Source organism: Lissotriton vulgaris, unplaced genomic scaffold, assembly GCF_964263255.1.
Source record: "Lissotriton vulgaris unplaced genomic scaffold, aLisVul1.2 SCAFFOLD_1284, whole genome shotgun sequence".
Taxonomy (NCBI): Eukaryota; Metazoa; Chordata; class Amphibia; order Caudata; family Salamandridae; genus Lissotriton; species Lissotriton vulgaris.
Genome location: NW_028253053.1, coordinates 515,229 through 536,062, shown reverse-complemented (window position 1 = coordinate 536,062; position 20,834 = coordinate 515,229). Strand labels below are relative to the sequence as shown.

The window sequence follows — 20,834 nt, the reverse complement described above, 5'->3', positions numbered from 1 at the left end:
TTCTGCAGCAAGAAAGCCTGTGCCAGATCACTCGCCTCCATATTTCCATCTTATTCAAGATCTAATGGGAAACATTGAACAACTGGTCAAATCCTAATTATTACCACTCATTTAGAGAGTGAAAAGAATGGCAGAGCAATTGCGGTCCATCCACGAATCGACTACTACTAACACTAAACTACTCAGGGAATTGCCAGCTAATAGACATGACTTGATCTCTTCTGTGCTATCCACAGGGCCGAAAACAACTAACCCTTTAAATAGTGTTGATTTATTACCCCCAGCCCACGATAACACCCCGGCCCCTCTGAAAATGAATATAGATACCGACCTAGTGAAGAAAGATCCGGAGGGCAAGCAAGTAAGCTAGATTACAAGCACGGAAATACCGGAAGGACATTTCATTCAGATAAAAACTCAAAAGGAACCGTCCATCAAATAGATCTCCCTACAGAGGCGGCACCTTATGTCAAAATACTCACTGGGGTCCCAGAGCTGGTAGCGGGGAAAACTGAGGGATACCCATAACTTAAGAACAAAGTAGTGCACTGGCTGAGAAAGAACAGGCCATTACCCCCTAACATAGATGGTGAAATTTTATATGTAAGAAGATTAGGTTGGGTGGGACAAAGACCGAAAGACATACAGGGGGATGTCATCATTATCAATTTGAGATCGCAGGGCGACTATCCATATCAGAGACTGGTACCTTGAGAATGGCGGGGGAGGTATATCTACCCTTGATTTAAGTTATTTCTACCCACAAGCTTTATTAAGTAATCCCTCAAGACCACGGTATCCCTATACGCGTACCCCGGCGGGCCCTACCTTTAACATCTCCACCTTTAACCGATTTGCTTCTCTCTCTGGATTGGAGGGGGTGGACTGACTCACAACAGAGGTTTCTAGGGATTATGAGCCAGCTATACATACTGCTAACGACATGATATACAGGGAAGAAGGACCACTTGACATAAGATCTAAGATGAGAGAGGACGACACCGCTAATAAGAAAACCCCCAAAGGCCAGTCTATTATATCATGGAACATAGCGGGTTTAAAGGATAAAGTGGACCTCCAAGAATGGTTAGACATAGTAAACAAGCACAATATATTGTGCTTCCAAGAAACCTGGACGGTCCAAGACATTCACTTGATAGGATATCAAACCTTTAATACACCCGCCATTGCAAGCCAACACGGTAGAAACAAAGGAGGTTTGTGCACCTACATTTCAACCACAGCAGGGATTTCAGTTGTTAAATTTATCTGAATGGAATGTTACCAGATTTTATTAATCAATTGGTCAGGATTGAACAATATGGCCATTATTAATTGTTATAACAATGCCCATGCATCCCTATGGAAAGGGACTATGAACAGTCTTAGAAGTTCACTGATTAGTCTAGAAAAAAAATAGGGGATGGGGATTTGGCACTTCTATGGGTGGGTGATTTTAATTGTACGCTCTGCACCCGCAGCACTACTGGTATCTGTGCAATACGGGATTGTGGTGGTAGTGTTTCTCAAGAGTGAGAAAACGTCCGCACATATGAGAAATACAATTCTCTAAACACGTATACGTGTAATGTAAATTATATATAATTCTTAATGTGAGGTGCTCTGTTGTCCTGTCAAACACCCACCACCAGGAGTGTTAGATTAGCAAAAGAAGATTTTGCTAATGTTAAGTACCAGAGAAAGAACAGGCATTAATCAAGCACTCTCACAAGATATGTAATGATCCAAGTAATTATCACAAGTTTACAGAATACAGTTCATTGATAGGAAATGGACTTCCAAAGTACGGATCCAGAGCCAAGCGTTAGACTTCAAATCTTTATTTCATAAACATTAAAAAATATTTCCAGCTTGTCCTGCCGACACGTGTTTCGTCTCTTTAGAGACTTTTTCAAGGCTGGAAGTATAGAAAAGCTAAAATCAATATTTCCACAATATACACTATACATATACAATATCATAGAAAAATATATACAGAGAAGTCTAACAAAAACATATATTATCTGAAGGTGTATCACACCTTATAGAGAAACCACAAGAAAAAGAAACCAGTAAGCATGTTAATATCCAAACATAAAGTTGTCCTTATTGTAATAATATAGCAGAAACGGTTGATGTTCATAATTATCATATATCCTCTTATTCCACTTATCACATTAGGTCAATGAACAACATCCATAATATGCAAAAGGTATCATCAATAGACTCACATGTTCAAGCTTTAGTTTAGGTATAAAATTACTAAATGACATGATCATGTTACAAAGAATTCTTAAAGGCACTGAGTCTAAGAGCACATGGAATTAGGGCATCACGTCCCTATAGTGTCCGATTATGTCTCACAAGTTATAAAAAGTATAAATAAACATACCCAAGAAGACGGAAATAATGCACTGATATTTAACACCACGAATCTTGTTATCTAATGCAGATGAAGCCGAGTTCTAAGGTCACACCAGTAATATGAGTCCTAAAGAATTGAGAACACCAATTTTAAATGGAGTAAGGGATAAAATAAAACCTCTACTATAAGATAACATAATAATACTTAGAGACATACCCAAAAAAGATATATCTTAGGGACACAATCCTTGTAGTCAGGTTCACTGGTATATATTCATGAAGAGCATGGAGTGACATCCAGAGTAATAGTTCAGAGTAAAAGAAGATAGACCTAAGAGTAGGGGCAAAAAGTTGTGAAATGCCATAATGAGGAAAAGTCTATATACATATTAGATACTCCACAGTCTGTGAATATTTAGAACTAAGACATAATTGTTCGCCTATAAGGTATCCCTATACGGTATCCAAGTGCATGAGTCCTGATAGAGAACCAAGATCCTACGTTTAACACTATTGCAGTGGTTCAAAGTCAAGAATATAAACTAAATGTCTACACTCTGAATAGTACAATCAGTGGATACAATAGATCCTATATCTAGTAGAACAAAAGTGCAGTCTAACTAATAATTCAATGCAAGATAACAAAAAGCAAACAGTCACTATATATGTCTACTTACTTAATCAATTACAAATCTTGCTTCGTGGAGGTAGAATCAACTTTTCTTAAATTTGAATGATGACCATGATAAGTCACTGAATAATAAAAAAATTAAAGAAACAAACAAGCGTAAGGATTGTTCCAGCTGTGAATAGTTATTAGTGGCGTTATTCGTGGCAAACGGTAATCACAAACACATATAAATAAAATAAATAAAAATAAATAAATAAATATACGTCAGAGTGACTTCAGATATAAATGGAACAAAATACTAACCCCGAAAGCAAGGAAAGACAGACTCTGGTGCGTCGGGATTATGACCCATAAAACAGTACGTTAAAACAAAGAGGCAAGAGTAAACACACCCTCGTGGTTCAAAATATAACAAAAGCGGGTTACTGAGAAGGGCAAGTTCCCATTATAAAGAAAGCTTTAAACTGTCCACGTGCGGGCGCTGGGGAATTAGGACCATTCAAAACAGTACACGAAAGCAACTTAGTTAACTATTATGTTGCTCCAAAATTTCAAATAAGTTGTTAGTTTGTCCTAAATAACCCTTTAGTTCCTTTAACTATCCGAAAATTCATCTGTTAATCCTAGATCATACCTCGTTTGTCGCAGCGTCACCCTGACACCTCCACTGCTTATCAGCTACTTGTGACATTGTCTCGCGCCGGATTTTAAGCGAATGGCGGGGGCGTGGCTTATACAAGGAAACCACGTATAGGTCATGCAGTGGAACGAGTCCCTTCTTAGAACCCTCGTAGAATCATGGCGGCCATCTTGTAACGTTAGCCGAGACGTGATATGAACCTCAATGACCATATTCTTATAGGTGAAGAGTTATAGTATCCCAAATTATAATAGTAAAATTTATAAAGGCCGTGCCAGTCCGTTATCCTGATCAGTATAAACTATGACTGGTTTCTTTTTCTTGTTCTTTCTCTATAAGGTGTGATACACCTTCAGATAATATATGTTTTTGTTAGACTTCTCTGTATATATTTTTCTATGATATTGTATATGTATAGTGTATATTGTGTAAATATTGATTTTAGCTTTTCTATACTTCCAGCCTTGAAAAAGTCTCCAAAGAGACGAAACACGTGTCGGCAGGACAAGCTGGAAATATTTTTTAATGTTCATGAAATAAAGATTTGAAGTCTAACGCTTGGCTCTGGATCCGTACTTTGGAAGTCCATTTCCTATCAATGAACTGTATTCTGTAAACTTGTGATAATTACTTGGATCATTACATATCTTGTGAGAGTGCTTGATTAATGCCTGTTCTTGCTCTGCTACTGGTATCTGTGTCCTGGCGGAGAACAGGGAAGATGCCCAAACTCATTTTGTTCACTCCAGGTTGGGGGATTTGCTGAATACATTGATATTCCATTTCGATTTAAGCTATGTCAACGAAAGTTGCTCACCGGCAGAGGAGTTTAAACCAACTTTTAATGTGAGAGGGGCAAATTCTATAATTGATTTTACCATTCTGTCCTCTAGATATTGGTCACTTGTTTTGTCCTGGGAGACACTCAATACCACCATGAGCGATCATTAGCCATCGCAAGACCTCTGCAACTCCCTCGCCACCTACTTCCACAACAAGATCGCGGACATACACAACAGCTTCAGCATTCAACCGACGCACGCCACGACCGCAGCAACGCCCCCCACCACCACCCTCCGCGCCTGGACTCCGATCAGCACCGAAGACACCGTCCGCATGATGAACTCCATCCACTCCGGATCTCCGACCGACCCCTGCCCTCACCACGTCTTCAACAAGGCCGACGCTGTCATCGCACCCCACCTGCGGGACATCATCAACACCTCCTTCGACACCGCCACCTTCCCGGAGAGCTGGAAGCAGGCCGAACTCAGCGCTCTACTAAAGAAACCAACAGCGGACCCCACCGAACTCAAGAATTACCGCCCCATCTCGCTCCTCCCGTTTACAGCCAAAGTCAGCGAGAAGACCGTCAACAAACAGCTGGCCACCTTCCTCGAGACGAATGGATCCCTCGACCCCTCACAGTCTGGCTTCCGAGCCAACCACAGCACCGAGACCGCCCTCATCGCTGCCACCGATGACATCCGAGCCCTGATGGACAACGGAGAAACAGCGGCCCTCAATCTCCTAGACCTCTCCGTGGCATTCAACACTGTCTGCCACCGCACCCTAGTGCAGCGCCTCAGCAACGTCGGAATCCAGGAGAAGGCACTGGAATGGATCATCTCCTTCCTCGACGGAAGAACACAGAGAGTCCGTCTACCACCGTACAAGTCAGAGGCCACCGAAGTCATCTGCGGCGTCCCTCAAGGATCCTCGCTGAGCCCTACCCTCTTCAACGTCTACATGAGCCCCCTCGCGGCCATCGCACGCCAACACAACCTCAACATCATCTCCTACGCCGACGACACCCAGCTGATCCTCTCCCTGACCAACGACCCCGCCGCCGCCAGAGCCAACCTTCACGAAGGGATGAAAGATGTAGCCGAGTAGATGACGACCAGCCGCCTGAAACTGAACTCAGACAAGACGGAAGTCCTCATCCTGGGCTCCTCGCCCTCCGCCTGGGACGACTCCTGGTGGCCCCCCGCCCTGGGCACCGCACCCAAACCGACAGACCACGCACGCAACCTGGGCTTCATCCTGGACTCCTCCCTTTCCATGACCAGACAAGTCAACGCCGTCTCCTCGTCGTGCTTCAACATCCTGCGCATGCTACGGAAGATCTTCCGGTGGATCCCCACCGAGACCAGGAAGACGGTCACCCAGGCCCTCGTCACCAGCCGACTGGACTACGGCAACGCCCTCTACGCCGGAACCACCGCCAAGCTCCAGAAGAGACTCCAGCGGATCCAGAACACCTCAGCCAGACTCATCCTCGACATCCCACGAAACAGCCACATCTCCGGACATCTGAGAGACCTGCATTGGCTCCCCGTCAACAAAAGAATCACCTTCCGTCTCCTCACCCACGCACACAAAGCCCTACACGATCAAGGCCCGAGCTACCTCAACAACCGCATCAAACGCCACCTCCGATCAGCCAGTCCCTCGCCGCCGTCCCCCGCATCCGAAGAACGACAACAGGAGGAAGGTCCTTCTCCTACCTGGCCGCCAAGACCTGGAACTCCCTCCCGACCGACCTGCGCCTGACCCAAGACCACCTCTCCTTCAGGAAGAAGCTCAAGACCTGGCTGTTCGAGCAGTAGCAGCACCCCCCCCCCCCCAAGCGCCTTGAGACCCTCCGGGTAAGTAGTGCGCTCTATAAATGTCTTTGATTGATTGATTGATTAGCCCATTTCGTTCTGCCTGAAAATAAAGGGACTAGAAACAAATACTAAGGTCATTCACAATACCCCGATTAACTTAGCAAGCACCAACGGCTACTCCATTAAATGGGCAAAAGTAGATTCTGAAGCTTTTACCCGAAAACTGGTCACCAACACTTTTGACCACTTGATAACTTGCCTCTCATTGTCCGAAGATAATCATCAAGTTCTTAACTCCTTCGGTAAAATCACGGGCGAAATTACAAAATATAGACAAGAGAATATAGACAAAATATAGACAAGAGAATATAAAAATCATACACATAAAGTCAAGGGTTGGTTTGACAAAGATTGTTCTAGGGCACATCACAATCTGAAATGTGCTCTACAGGAAGTCCCTAGATCGATGGAGTTAGTAAGGCAGACTCGAAGATCTTATCATGCTGCCTTAACCTGAAGGAAACGAGAGTTAAAAAACGAAACCTGGCAGAACCTTCATGAGTCATGTTTAAAGAATGATAACATAGCTTTTTGGAGAGCAGTCAATGCACCCTTTCTGACAGATAAAGAAACAGACATCATTGACTTAGCTATTCCTGGGGACATATGGGTTAAGCACTTTTCTAATTTATACGATAACCCTAACACACCCGAGAGTGATAATGATACAGATAACCAGATGGTATCACATGAAGAGGTCGAGCGATCAGAGGCGTTCCCATTGGGGATCGTATTTTATCATGCAGAGGTCATCAAGGCAATTAAGGATAGCACCCCGGGGAAAGCACCAGGACCGGACGGTGTTCCGATTGATTTATATAAATTTGAGCTATCTCTCTGGTCACCCCTGTTAACAAAGGTCCTAAATCGCTCTAATGCTTCTGGCTTTATTTCAACCTGGCCAGAAGCGATTGTTATACCAATCTTTAAAAAAGGGGATAGGAATAACCCCGTTTGTTATCGACCGATATCCCTTTTAGATGCTTTAATGAAGGTAGCGGGCAGGATAATCCTTAATAGGCTGGGGCGGAGGAAAATTCACCAATTTACAATATTGTTTCCGCACAGGCAAGGGCACTATTGAACAGGGCCTAAACCTAGCACTACTAACAGCTAAATATACCCAAGCCAAGAGAGGAAGTTTATTTATTTCCTTCGTGGACCTAAGCTCCGCGTTCGATTGTGTGAACCACACTATGTTATGGAAGACGCTTAGAGATATGGGCATAGACCAACAGACCCTATCACTTATCAAGGAACTGTATAGAGACGAAGGGGCCCGGGTACGGTATGGGAGGAGGGGAGAATGCTCTGATAAATTTAATATAAGAAGAGGCGTGAGACAAGGGTGAATTCTGGCGCCCTTTCTCTTCACCCTATATATCAACAGTGTGGGACAACACCTAAAGGAATTTCAGTTTGACTATCCTTCTGCGGGGGGAAATCCAATTCCCATCCTCTTGTATGCGGATGACGCAGCAATCATGTCACGAACTGTCGTCGGCCTACAAAGGGCTGTGGTTAAATTTTCAGAATATATGAATACCCGAGGGCTAGTAATCAATGTCTCAAAAACATATTCCATGACATGTGGCACCACGATCAGATCCAGCAAGGCAATTTTCCTGGGAAAAAATAAGATCGAGAATATTAGTAGATTCTCTTACCTGGGAATTAATTTTGATAGTAGAACTTGGAATGAGGCAGTGTTTGCAAGAAAATTGGCCTTTTCTAGGGCCAATGGTGCCCTGATAAATTTCACCAGGAAACTGGGCGGGGGACCAGTACGTGAACTTATCCAAATTTATATAAATTTCACCAGGAAACAGGGCGGGGGACCAGTGCGTGAACTTATCCAAATTTATAAAACAAAATTTGTTCCTACTGGCACTTACGGGGTGGGGGACCAGTGCGTGAACTTATCCAAATTTATAAAACAAAATTTGTTCCTACTGGCACTTACGGGCCGGAATCTGGGGAATTGTTAAGGTAGAGCAGATACAATGTTCTGAAAATTATTTCATCCGTTACCTATTAGCAGCCCCTAAATGCATGCCCATTTATTTTAGCATTGTGAAGTTGGGTTACCATTTATTGTGGATACGATTAAATCTTCTCCATTGCTCCTATGGCACAAAATTTGGGTAACGCCAGAAACATCCTTAAATAGAGCTATCGTTACGGATTGCCTATCGTTAGATGGGGTTGTAAACATTAAATGGTTAAATTATATCAAAAACATGTCTGATATTGGGCACAGAGAATACTTCTATAACCCAACATGTATGGAAAGGGTCCCAAGACGCACGCTTACAAAACTGATCTGGATAAGAAAAGGTGGTCACTTTTAAAAGGGTAAACACACCGCCATGGTGAATCAGTTACTTATCTCTCACGTAGGGATACAGCCTTACTTATTATTAGATTGTAGTTGCTTCACACGAATGCTTTTGACTAGGTTCCGTGTGGATACCTATTTCTGTATGGTGACATTTCCCGAATGTAATGACTGGTCCAAACATTTGGTGAAGTGTCCATGCGATGATTTATCCTACCAAACCAACATCCACTGCATCCTGTTCTGCAAATTCTACGCGACCCCTAGGAAAAGGTTTTTGAAACTGATCCTTACAAAATGGGGAATAAGGGGATGTAGAGCGGAATTCCTTAAGTTAAAACAATTGGAATCCGATTTCGTCATAAAAGCGGTTTCCTCCTACTTAAGGATACTCATTAGTCTCAGGAACACTATGTGATTTATGTGACTTATGTGCAGTACCTAGTTGTCCTCTTTTTTAACTAATTTTTGTACTAGGAACATCTATGAATTTTATGTAATTAATACCTCTTAGTAGTGGCACAGAAAAATGTTGGTAGTGAGGATGTATGTATTTGTATGATCCCGTCTTTTTAGCTCTGATCTTGATCAAAAGGAAATAATTTGCCTGCTGTCATTTCTGATGATTTTTAGCCTTGTGTATTTAGTTGCGATTGTTATTCTTAAACTTTTTAACACTTTTTTAACTGTACTTTTAACATGTGCTTTTATGATTTTGCAACAAAAATCGAATAAAGCTTATTTTTGACTTTGACAGCATATCTAGAAAGGGCGATGTTTAAACATCAGTGATCTTTCTCTCAGCAACATGTTTTAGGTAATTTTAATTAGATTTTCCTAGACAAGAAATGCGATTGTATTTGTCCTTAATTCTAAACCCACAGCATAGATGTTATTTAACCAGGTTGTGCCTGAGGACCGTACATTTCTTAGCGGCATTTCCTACCCAAGGTGGGTGGTTGAAAAACCCTCCACCATGCCCCTGTGATAGCACTTCAAAGCAGCCCACATTGCACTTTGTAATTTTCTGTGCACTTTATAAAACCCTTAGAACAGCCTTTTTGCTCCCTCTCCTGAGATCACACAGCCCTTGCTCATAGCATGAAGGCTTTAGATTCTTGCATTTCCATGAATCTCCTGTAATCTGTTATGCTTTTGTTAAACTTTATAAGAGGGGCACTTTTTATTAGGAAGCGTTATGGCATTGCGCAGGTCCAATACCGTTGAGAACGCCGCAGATTTATTGTTGCAATCTGCACTAACACGCATTCCACTGTTATTTAATTGTTCGCCACCCTTTTAAATCTTAAACCAGACTTATTATTATCCCTCTTGAGACTGTCCAATTTGTTGTCAACTTTGAGGATATTGCTGTTCTATCATTGCAATTTCTGTATCATGAATGAAATTTTAGCATAACATTTTGCAATAATGCATATTGCACTTTTGCTTAAATGCTCGTCTCTTTTTCACAATTTTTAGGTCGAGCTGGTAAGCATCCGTAGGATGCAGTCCAGATCGACAACTATAGTTATCGACTTCGGGGGAATGACGGACAAGAGGGTGCCACGCGCTTTTCCCCTGGATTTGGGTGCGCGAACGCGCACGTCGGCTCCGTCCACGCGTGCGCACACAGCCAGCCACCACACAGACTAAAACACACTCGCGCTGGTTACTTTCACTTTCCATCCACCACCAGTCATCGGCTCTTTTTACACACGCACGCATGCATGCATGCATACATTCACACACACAGACACACAGGCACACACGCGCACAAACACACACACACACACATGCGCGCGCGCACACTTTTCTTCTAACAGCCTGCAAGCTCTCACTTACCGGCTCGGTGTGCAGGTTCCTGGGCCGTCTTTTGGCACGCCGCAGGGGTCTCCTCACCCCTCGGGAGCCCCGTGTTGCCTCTGTTGCCATGCAGTCTGCCCTCGCTCTTTCGCCCGGTCTCTCTGAATCGCCCCGGGACTTCAGCGTGGAGCCTGAATGTTTCGGACGTCCTCCTCGGCGGTTACTTCCTGTTTCTTTGACGAGCCCCGCCCACGTCCAAACAAAGGCTGCCTGACTTCCAGAGTGCGCCCGCGATGTTGTAAGCGCAGTGCATTTAGCCATAGCTGGGATTCCGACATGCCAGAATCGCTAGAGTTTCAGGTTGCTGGTATGCATTCACTACTTTTAATTCGAGTGGCTTCATAGTTCCATTTCCTGCAGCTGCCTTGGGTGTCTCTATTGGGTGATTGCTCATTTTTTGGCACACATGGTTGTAATTTTCTGCGTGAGTGTTAGAACGCCAGCCAGGTTCTTTATTGGCACGACATGTGACAAAAACAATTAGACGCGCAAATGATACTGCCAGGGGTGGTTGAGTCTGGAGCATTGGCACAGACGCCAGGGATGCGGAAGGCAGTGTAAGTCGGAGGGACAGCGGAACGAAGACACTGAATGTTCTTATGCACTGGCCATGCGAGCAGCTTGAAAGCTCCAGTGGTGACGGTTCCTGAGAAGACATTCCGCCTTCAAAGGAGTGGATGTTACAGGCGAGGATGACTGCGACAGCTTATGCAGTTGGTACACCATGCCCTTGAAGGCTGTCATTACTGTCATCAAATTTATATTTTGGGCCAGTTGTATTTTCTGTTTGACAAGATTCTCCTCACTTGGACAGTGGGTTCGATGCTTTTTCCTAGTCTCTTGTTTACATTTGCTTCTGTCCATGGTTGTACAGCTTCAGCTCCCGTCTGTACTGCCCCCACCCCCATCACTTCATTATTGCAAAGCAACCGAAGCCCAGCCAAGCCCCCCAGTAAAACACCTTATACCACGTTGAGGAAGTTGGAATTTCAAGTCCATTTCATGTTAGTTTCCTTTTGTTTCAATTTAAGTTTTCAGTTTGGAATAACATTTTTGTCATTCGTAGTGCCCCTTAAGAAGTGCTTCATTTTTATATCTGCAGAACAGAACCTGTGACCTACAAGTAACACATCACTGCATGGGTCTCTTAGCTCATTAAATCACGTTAAAACTTCAGAGCACATTTACCAGTCCTGGCTCAGGCGCTTTGGTGGCGGTAATGGGGCTATGAAATATTAATTTGGGTGGTGTGAAGAGGCCACCTCTTTGGGTCTATAAAAAGAGGTCTGCGCATCAGGTGTGCTTTGATGTGTGGGTGCACAAATCATTCAATTAACCATATGGCCCAGAAAGTAAAAGCATTGTACGTGCTTCCACTAGGCAAACTAAAAGCAAAAAAGCATTTGCAAAGCAATAGGTCTAGCATTTGTGGGAGTTTAAGTTATTGACATTGTAAATGACAATTCCTTTTCTTTGTTTTTAAAACGAAAACCTAAATAAAAGGCATTGTCATTTTCAATGCCAATAGCTCAAACTTAAGTAAATGCGAGACCTATTGCATTGCAAATGCTTGTTAACTCAAGTTATTATTGTCTCTCTTGAGATTGACCAATCTGTTGTTAACATTAATTCTATTACCAGGTTGTATTAATTATTTAAGCTTTTTGAAATTTGATAAACTATTGTGAGCTCTAAAAAGTTGCGATTTTTTTTCATTGGGATAAGACACGTCTAACTGTTCTCAGGATGTTGATGAAACTGCTATCTACCAATATATTTTCTTATGTACAATGTCCAAATTTTTATGTACTACACTTTTATGACATAAGTCGAATAAAGTTCTTTGACTTGACTTATGATAGGCCATGCCACACTGTGTTTGTAGTAAAGTTGCAGCAGCATGGCCCAAAGCAGCGCAATCAACTTTAATGCAGTTGATTGGGTTGATCAATTAATCATGTGACTCTGGGCTATAAAGCCCAGGGGTGTTGTGATACCAGTTCTAACATCATGAGTTTGGATATCTAGTTGCCCATTCCCCTCCTTCCATCAAATGAATAACCATCCCAGTTCTTATTACTGGTCACGTTTGGGTGACTGCTACAGTGGACTGATCTCCTTTGGTATGAGAAAATACCTACTTCCTTCTGTACATTTTCAAGGAATAGGTGTCTTGAGTTGCAGTTCACAAGACTTTTTCAGTGATACTTAATAGCTCTTTACAAAGATATCTTCAAACTCACCCTGCTGCTGCCCTGCCTGATTAATGTCATGAAAACCTTCTCTTGTTGTCTCCTAACAGTATCTTTGTATGGCCAGAAAATTGAGATTTCGATTTTATTAAACACGTTTGAATCATAAACGCTTTAAAGCCCGACATTAGACACTCAGCAAAGAGTTACAATTCATCAGTGGTTCTGGGTAACATGCACATATTGCAGGTCAGATCTTCACTGGGAACTTGTGCGCAAAGGGCATGTAATAGCATTAAACGCAGATACAAACATTGCATGCGAAAGAGAGAATATTTCATATTGAAGACCACATATGCCGGTTGAAGTGTTACAATCAACGGCAAACCCAATAGAGCTCACCTAAGCAAGAGCTCTTGACTTTTCCAGTGTGTTTTGGCCATGTTGTACACCAGCTTAGCTGCTGTTCAGCACGGCTAAAAGTTTGTGGAATGTCGTGGAGTGCCATACAATAGCATGGAGTGTTGTGGAGTAGTGTGTCGGGGAGGGGAGTCTCATAGAATGGACGGGTGTAGAGTGGAGTAGGTTAGCATAGTGAGTCATGGAGTGGCCTAGATGAAGTGTTGTGGAGTGAAATGGAGTAGTGCAGTTTTTCCCAAACTGTTTAGAACCACGACCCACGTTTTAGAACAACAAACGTTGACGACCCACCTACCTTTAATGGACATTAGGTAGGGCGATTTTTTTTAATGTAACTTAAGTATTGTACAGTAGCACATTGCCATTTACAGTTAGATGGGTTTGGTCCACATAGGGCAGGAGGTAAAATACTCTGGGTATGAGTTTTATAGGACAAAGTTCCCCCGTCACAGCCACATCTCCGGACACCTGAGAGACCTGCACTTGCTCCCCGTCAACAAGAGAATCGCGTTCCGACTCCTCACCCACGCACATAAACCTCTCCACGACCTAGGCCCCAGGAACCTCAACGACCACCTGACATTCTACACTCCCACCCGCCAGCTACGATCGACCAACCACGCCATCGCCGCCGTTCGGCGCATCCGAAGAGCCACCATGGGAAGAAAATGCTAATCCTACCTGGCACAGAAAAGGGAGTGGTGATAAACAGAGTGTCTGAATTAAGCAGACCACTCTTACCCAGTCCAAAGATCAGGGCTTGATCCATCACCGTTTTTTGAGCTCACTGCACCATCCCAGCTCAGAACTTGGCTATATGCAAATTAGTCTGACCCTGGCCCAGTGCATCATGGGAACAGGGCAGACCAAACTACCAAGCCAATTCTTATACTGGGAAGGAAACAAGCTTCCGGGGACCGGTTTCTGGCATTTCAGCCGTCTTCGGCCCGGCTTGCTTGAATCCTGATGGTGCAATGAGCAAGGGACTCACATCTGAGTATACCCTTCCACGCTTATGGTGGACAAAAATGATTCAGAAAAGGGGGTGGTGATGAACAGAGTGTCTGAATTAAGCAGACCACTCTTACCCAGTCCAAAGATCAGGGCTTGATCCATCACCGTTTTTGAGCTCACTGCACCATCCCAGCTCAGAACTTGGCTATATGCAAATTAGTCTGACCCTGGCCCAGTGCATCATGGGAACAGGGCAGACCAAACTACCAAGCCAATTCTTATACTGGGAAGGAAACAAGCTTCCGGGGACCGGTTTCTGGCATTTCAGCCGTCTTCGGCCCGGCTTGCTTGAATCCTGATGGTGCAATGAGCAAGGGACTCACATCTGAGTATACCCTTCTCCTACCTGGTAGCCAAGACATGGAACTCCCTCCCCATCCACCTCAGTCAGACCCAAGACCACTTCTCCTTCAGGAAGCAACTCAAGACCTGGCTCTTCGAACAGTAGCAGACCCCCCTCCCCCAAGCGCCTTGAGACCCTCCGGGTGAGTAGCGCGCTATACAAATTTCTTCATTGATTGATTGAGTGAAATGCGATAGAAAAATCTTAAATTACACAGGAATCTTTGAAAGGGAATTAAGAGGCATCAAGGGGAACTACTAGGGCTCCAAGTAAATTGACATCGAAGTTGGGGTGCACAGCCATTCATAGGTGACTTCTGCCTTATGAGATAGGGCCTCCTGTGTAGTAGAGTTACAATGGGTAATTTTCTTACCCTACCAGCTTCTATCCCTCGCACCTCATATTTCCATGGTTTTGGGAGTCGGCCCTAAACTTAGTATTTGACTAGTAGTTTAGGAAATGAAATCCTGCCTTACTTCATTATTCCCAGCATAGCAATACAACGTAATAAAATGTATTTCCATATTCAGCACATTTGTCATACTGCCTCTGAAAGCCTATTTGATGTGTGGTGGGAAGAAGGCGTTGTAGGAGTACAGAACAAAGTTCTGCTCCTGCACTGGACAAGGCGCAGTTCCCCTTGGTAGGTGTCCTCAAAATCTGGAGCAGTGCGAATCTTCCTTATAGCATTCCCCAAGGACCGTAATGGAATGTATCCAAAAAATTTGGATTACAATCCTGGATTGTCCTGTGAAACCTAAATTGGGACTCAAATTTGATTATCTTGTGCAAAGATTTTGCCGTAGGAAACTAGACGTGGACGTGTCCTATTTTCTTCATTAAGTAGTGATGCGAGATGGAAATTCCTAAAGTTGCAGAGTGAAATGCTAGCTGAACAGTGACATGTACATGATATGTATCCATGTAGTTTGTCAAGTAATTGTTTTCACAAAGTAACCATGGAACAGAAAAAAATAAAATAAACAGCTCTTCTTGATTTGACCGCAAGAGCTCTGCAAGGCTATACCTGGGGACTCCTACCTTTTCTGTAATAAGAGCAACTTATAATCAATGAAAATCATACCGAGCTGCAAATATTAGTGTTCTAATGGCGTTCACATCAGACAAAACCAGATCAGAGGCCACTCAATGCAAAATTGCCAGCAGGGATCGCTTCAGTGCTGCCATCAATAATGTACTGACGGCTTTACCAATTTGGAATGCAACTTCTACTTAGTTAATACATAGCAGCCATACCTGCAATGCCCCTAGCACAGAAGTAATAATATTAGTAATACATTTCCCCATAAAAGCCAGCATCTGTGCAATTTTTTGCTGCATTATGACTTGTAACTGTGAGATCCAAGTGTCCCATATTATAGAGGTGCCTTGCTTACCTATAGTACGGTAGCATGTACAGTTGTCAAACGCATGTTCTTATCAAACACCTCCAGAGAGGTCACATGAACAGCTTCCACTGCAGTTCTGTAAGCATTATTAGAGTAGTCACATGAGCTGCTCCACCTACATTCTGTATCCATTGTTCTGTATAATAACTACCGTTCCTGATCAATGCATTGTTGTAGATTTAAATTTACTAACAAGTTAGTAAAAACAGGAATGGGGACACATGCATGTGACATAGGAAGAGACCAGGCCCTCCAGAGAAAGTGAGCATATGTGGTGTCCGGTTTTTATTCATTTCAGAATACATTTGTGCATTTCGATTATATCACCAGATGATGTAGTTTACACAATTTGGTAGCTGAGCAACAACTTATGGAATTAGTGTTAGTTTCCCGTTAGTAACTTGTTCTTGTCCCCGTGATCATTCCATATTGCTTTTCCCATCTCATTTTTTCTACCTTAAACGAAAGATTGAATTAAATAGCTTGATCATGAGATTCATTTTAGTGACAATTTCCCAGTTTGATCTGGGAAATAAAATATCTGAAAGAATCATGAATAGAATATAAATGTTGTACTGTTCCCAAACTGTAAACTAAGGCCATTTCAATAGGCTAGACCTTTTTCATGTAATTTTTGTAAATTGATGGAAATACAGAAAGTCTTTGTTATTCATCATTAAGATGTCTTTTTTTATATTTTCATATCAAAAGCACATACAGAGTAATTGACCAGTTTCCTTAAAAGATTCAATTATTTTTCTGTTTTGTTGTAATTTCCTTGTTTTACTTGTGTTGGTTGTGCTGCAGTTGGATCGTACTGATTTGATATAATGTCGCCATGGCAACGGGCTTGCTCTCATCAAATAATTAAAAGTTTAAAAAAAATATTTATATTTATTTTTATGCTTTGGTTCTATAATTGTGTTGGAAGCGCATTTTTAAATGTAATGCACATATTTTCATTTTTTTTTATTATAGGTGCTTGGTCGCTGTTTCTTGACAGTGATGCATGTCCACTTCCAATTTTTGTCACAAGCATTGCAGAAAGTCCAACCTGTGGCACATTCATGTTTTGCGGAAGCTGTGGCACAAGAAAGGAAAACTGCCGCTGGTGGTGGCACATCTCGTTCCAGCCCAACAAGGGAGTTGGATGAAGCTATACGGTCATGGAAAGGAGCTGCAGAGGTAGGAGTCTCTTAATTTAAGGATAAGTAAAGTTTCCAAATGGCCTTGTCATTCTCAACTCATCTGCTTTAAGATGAAGAGTTCAAAGTATACATGTCGTGCTGTTCCCATAAATAATGTGCCTAACCTGTTTATGGATGCCTGTAACTTCTTGAGCTAAAAGTTTGTAAATCCTTGGTGAAGGGTACTGCAGTAATCTATTTTGCCAATCTAAGATTAGAATGTCTGAATCCTAAATTGTGTTAATCATTAGATGTGGAGATGGGGGTGATTCCCATGTAGCTCCAAACAGCTTTTAGTTGTTTAAAGTAATTTTCTGCCTTTGAAATGTAAGATTGAGAAAATATGCAACAAACGTGCTCAGTCTTCAGAAATTCAGCTCTGAAATGTGCTTGCATCGCTCATTCTTTACCATTCAGGCCTCTGTGTTTTGTAAGATATGCAGAAAGCCTCTCTGGTTTGTATATTTGACTCTTTCTCATGAATCATGGTTGAATGCATGAAATCTTATATCTGAGGTTCCAAGTAAATACCAAAATGAATGCACTAAAAAGGTTTAAAATTTGATGAAACTACTTAACCATGTGGAACTATGCACTAAGTTTGCTTTTCTGAAGAATGTCTGGTTGCTTTGAGGTTAATTGGTTCATTGCTTCTTGGGTTTAGTCTCTAACTTTAAGGACTGTCAGTGAGGCATTAAATTAAATGATTTATTTCCTTAAAATTGTTAATAGCACTTAAGTATTCATGAATATCCTAATGGTGATTATTCTTAAGTCTTTGTATGTGGCTTTTATTGTTAATAATTATTTTGCGTTTCAATGCTTTGAGGAGGCTGTGAAGCATGCAAGTTCACATCAGGATCCTGGGTTTCTCTTTACGAAGTCCATGGTTATTGGGATGTTGGTACTTGCACAGAGGGCTTCACATAAAACGAAACCAAGGGTTTCAAACGTCTTAGTAAAGCCCTGGGTGCCAGGGACAATTTACTTATATATATATAACACACATTTACAATGCAATAGGTCTTGCATTATTAAAGTTTGAGCTATTGGCATTGTAAATGACAATGCCGTTAGCCTTTGTCCTTGCTTGCCACGTCTGGGACTGCGAGATACTCTTCTCTTCCTGATAACTCCTCGCGGAACCCGCTGCGCGGGTCCCGCTTCGTGTGGGGCGGCTGCTGATATACCATCTGAACCCTGTTGGAAGACCACGTTTGTTTGTGACTTTGTGGGGTTGCTGCTGAAGTTAGGGCTGCGAGCGAGGGTGGGCGCAGGTCTACAAGTCCCAGGAGTGCCCGCCCCCCTCCATTGACAGGACCTGGACGCTCTCCCTGCAGGCTCCTCCCCCTTTTCGTGTTATTTGAAAAGTGCTTCAAACTGCATCATCGGTGGAATTCTTTGTCCTTGCTTGCCACGTCTGGGACTGCGAGATACTCTTCTCTTCCTGATAACTCCTCACGAAACCCGCTGCGCGGGTCCCGCTCCGTGTGGGGCGGCTGCTGATATACCATCTGAACCCTGTTGGAAGACCACGTTTGTTTGTGACTTTGTGGGGTTGCTGCTGAAGTTAGGGCTGCGAGCGAGGGTGGGCGCAGGACTACAAGTCCCAGGAGCGCCCGCCCGCCTCCATTGACAGCACCTGGACGCTCTCCCTGCAGGCTCCTCCCCTCATCTAGAACAGATAAAAGCAACAGCCTGGTCCCGCAGCGCGGGAGCGCGCGGGAGAAGCCCGGGACAAGGGCGGGACCGTCCGTGGCCGTCAGGGGCTGAAGGAGGCTGGGCTGGGCCACCCCCCTGTTATTTGGAAAGTGGACCTGCGGTATAGTTACTACACTCCGACTTTGATTTTAGCCCCATACTTCTCGTACTTTACTTGTATTATTGATTGTTATGTCCTACATGACCCATTATGCTTAACCGGGTTTTTTATTAGTTGCACCCTTAGGTTTCTCATACATAGTTCCTTTGAACTTTACTTTTACACCTAAAATGTCTTCACTAGTAGCGAATCCCTTATCTGGCACGGCAGGGGTTCCTATTCTAGGTCCATTGGACAAATTCTTTTCTAAAGTGAAGAGCGAAGTCGATAGAGAGATTACGCTCGCAGAGAAGCGAGCTGGGCGTCGTCTATCTATTGAGCTCCTAAAACAAAGACCACTTCCTGCCCAGAGGGTGGATACATGTACTGCATCAGATTCAATTATTCATAAAGAATCTGATGCTGAGCTACTTAGCACAGACGTTATTCCGCTCATATTTCAGAATAACCACCTTGCCCAAGACGATATTATAGTCATTCCTGACCATAATTCTTCTGAGCCAAACCAAAATCAGCCAATCGACTTAAGTACTCCTTTACCTAATGATGTAGCACCTCTTCACGATATAAATGTACCTTCCCCTGTATTTACACCCTTAGGATCTGATCCTCACCCGATTATTGTACCTGACAAAAAGTTTAAAAAACCTCCCACTAAGGAATTTAATAGTGTTTCTCGTTCACCACCGAGAAAAAGAAGGAAGGGTGGAATCAAAAAGGGGAATAGACTATCCATTAGTAATATGTACTTCCCCGCACAAGATAACTAAGGAAGCAGGGAATGTGGAATCAATAGGGCATTTGACTGCCAATTCGATACTTGCCCCAAGTTATGAAGGGCTAATAAAGGATATTGATTGCCTTATCAAGGCTTTGATTCTCCCACTTACCGAAAGGGTCAAAAGGTTAGGAGAGAAAATGGATCAGATCTTGCAAGAGCAAAAGATAGTAGCTTGCCATAAATCCAGTGACCAAAGTAATATGCACCCGGTAGTAAAACAGCCTCTTAGCAATCTACTCAAGCAACAAACTGCTACCCCTATATTAAACAAAAAGCCTGCCATAGTAAAATCTAATGTACTGACGGGTACTAAACCTCTCACAGCTACTGAGAATACAAATAAGGAAAAATCCAATATAGGCATATTAAAAAGAGGCCATACCACAAATGAACCCCCAAGCAAGCTTATTCAAACAAATAGAACAAAAACTAGAAATGTTGCTGATCTGCCCCCGGAATCTTCAAATTATGTCATCATTCTTACAGGAGTCCCGGTCATGCCAGCTGGAAATACAGAACATAATTCCAGTCTTAAAAATAAAGTCATTTATTGGCTGTGAAAAAATAGACCACTCCCTATGCACCTAAATGGAGATATAGTTTCAGTTAGGCGATGTAATTGGGTGGGACTTAGACCTAAGGACATCGAAGGGGATGTTATCATCGTCAATTTTAAAGATCATAGACTGGTCACATATATCAGTGACTGGTTCCCAGGGAGATGTGAGGGAGGTATCTCTACGCGTAACTTGAGCTACTTCTATCCGGAAGCTCTAATGATGCCCCCAAATAATAATAATCCACCAACGACTAACACAAATCATTTTCCTTTAAATAAACGGAGATTCGATGGTTTATATAGATCAAATTCAATCTTGAACCCAGTTCACAGACATTACAATGGAAATGACTCCCCTTTTTTACAACTCATGCCTACTTCCTATCCTCCTAAGATGTATAGACCCCATGCACCATACAGATCGAATTCAATTATGAATCCGGTTGTACGTAACTTTCATAGCAGGAATAATACCCCTTGTTTTTCGCCAATGTACCCAAATAAACCATTGTTTAACAATAACAACCTCTACACCAGTAATTCCAGGGACAATTTCCATACCTATAATCCCAGGGATAATTGGGACAGTAATTCCA

The 20,834-nt window shown here is 42.8% G+C and overlaps 1 protein-coding gene across 1 annotated transcript in view; it reads left to right on the top strand.

Moving 5' to 3' along the window:
• GARRE1 (granule associated Rac and RHOG effector 1) overlaps positions 1 to 20,834 on the top strand; it is a 553,275-nt gene that overhangs the window by 76,856 nt on the left and 455,585 nt on the right. Inside the window, exon 2 of the mRNA XM_086951262.1 lies at positions 16,868 to 17,074. Coding sequence (XP_086807388.1) covers positions 16,868 to 17,074 — 207 coding nt within the window. The remainder of the gene's footprint in view (positions 1 to 16,867; positions 17,075 to 20,834) is intronic.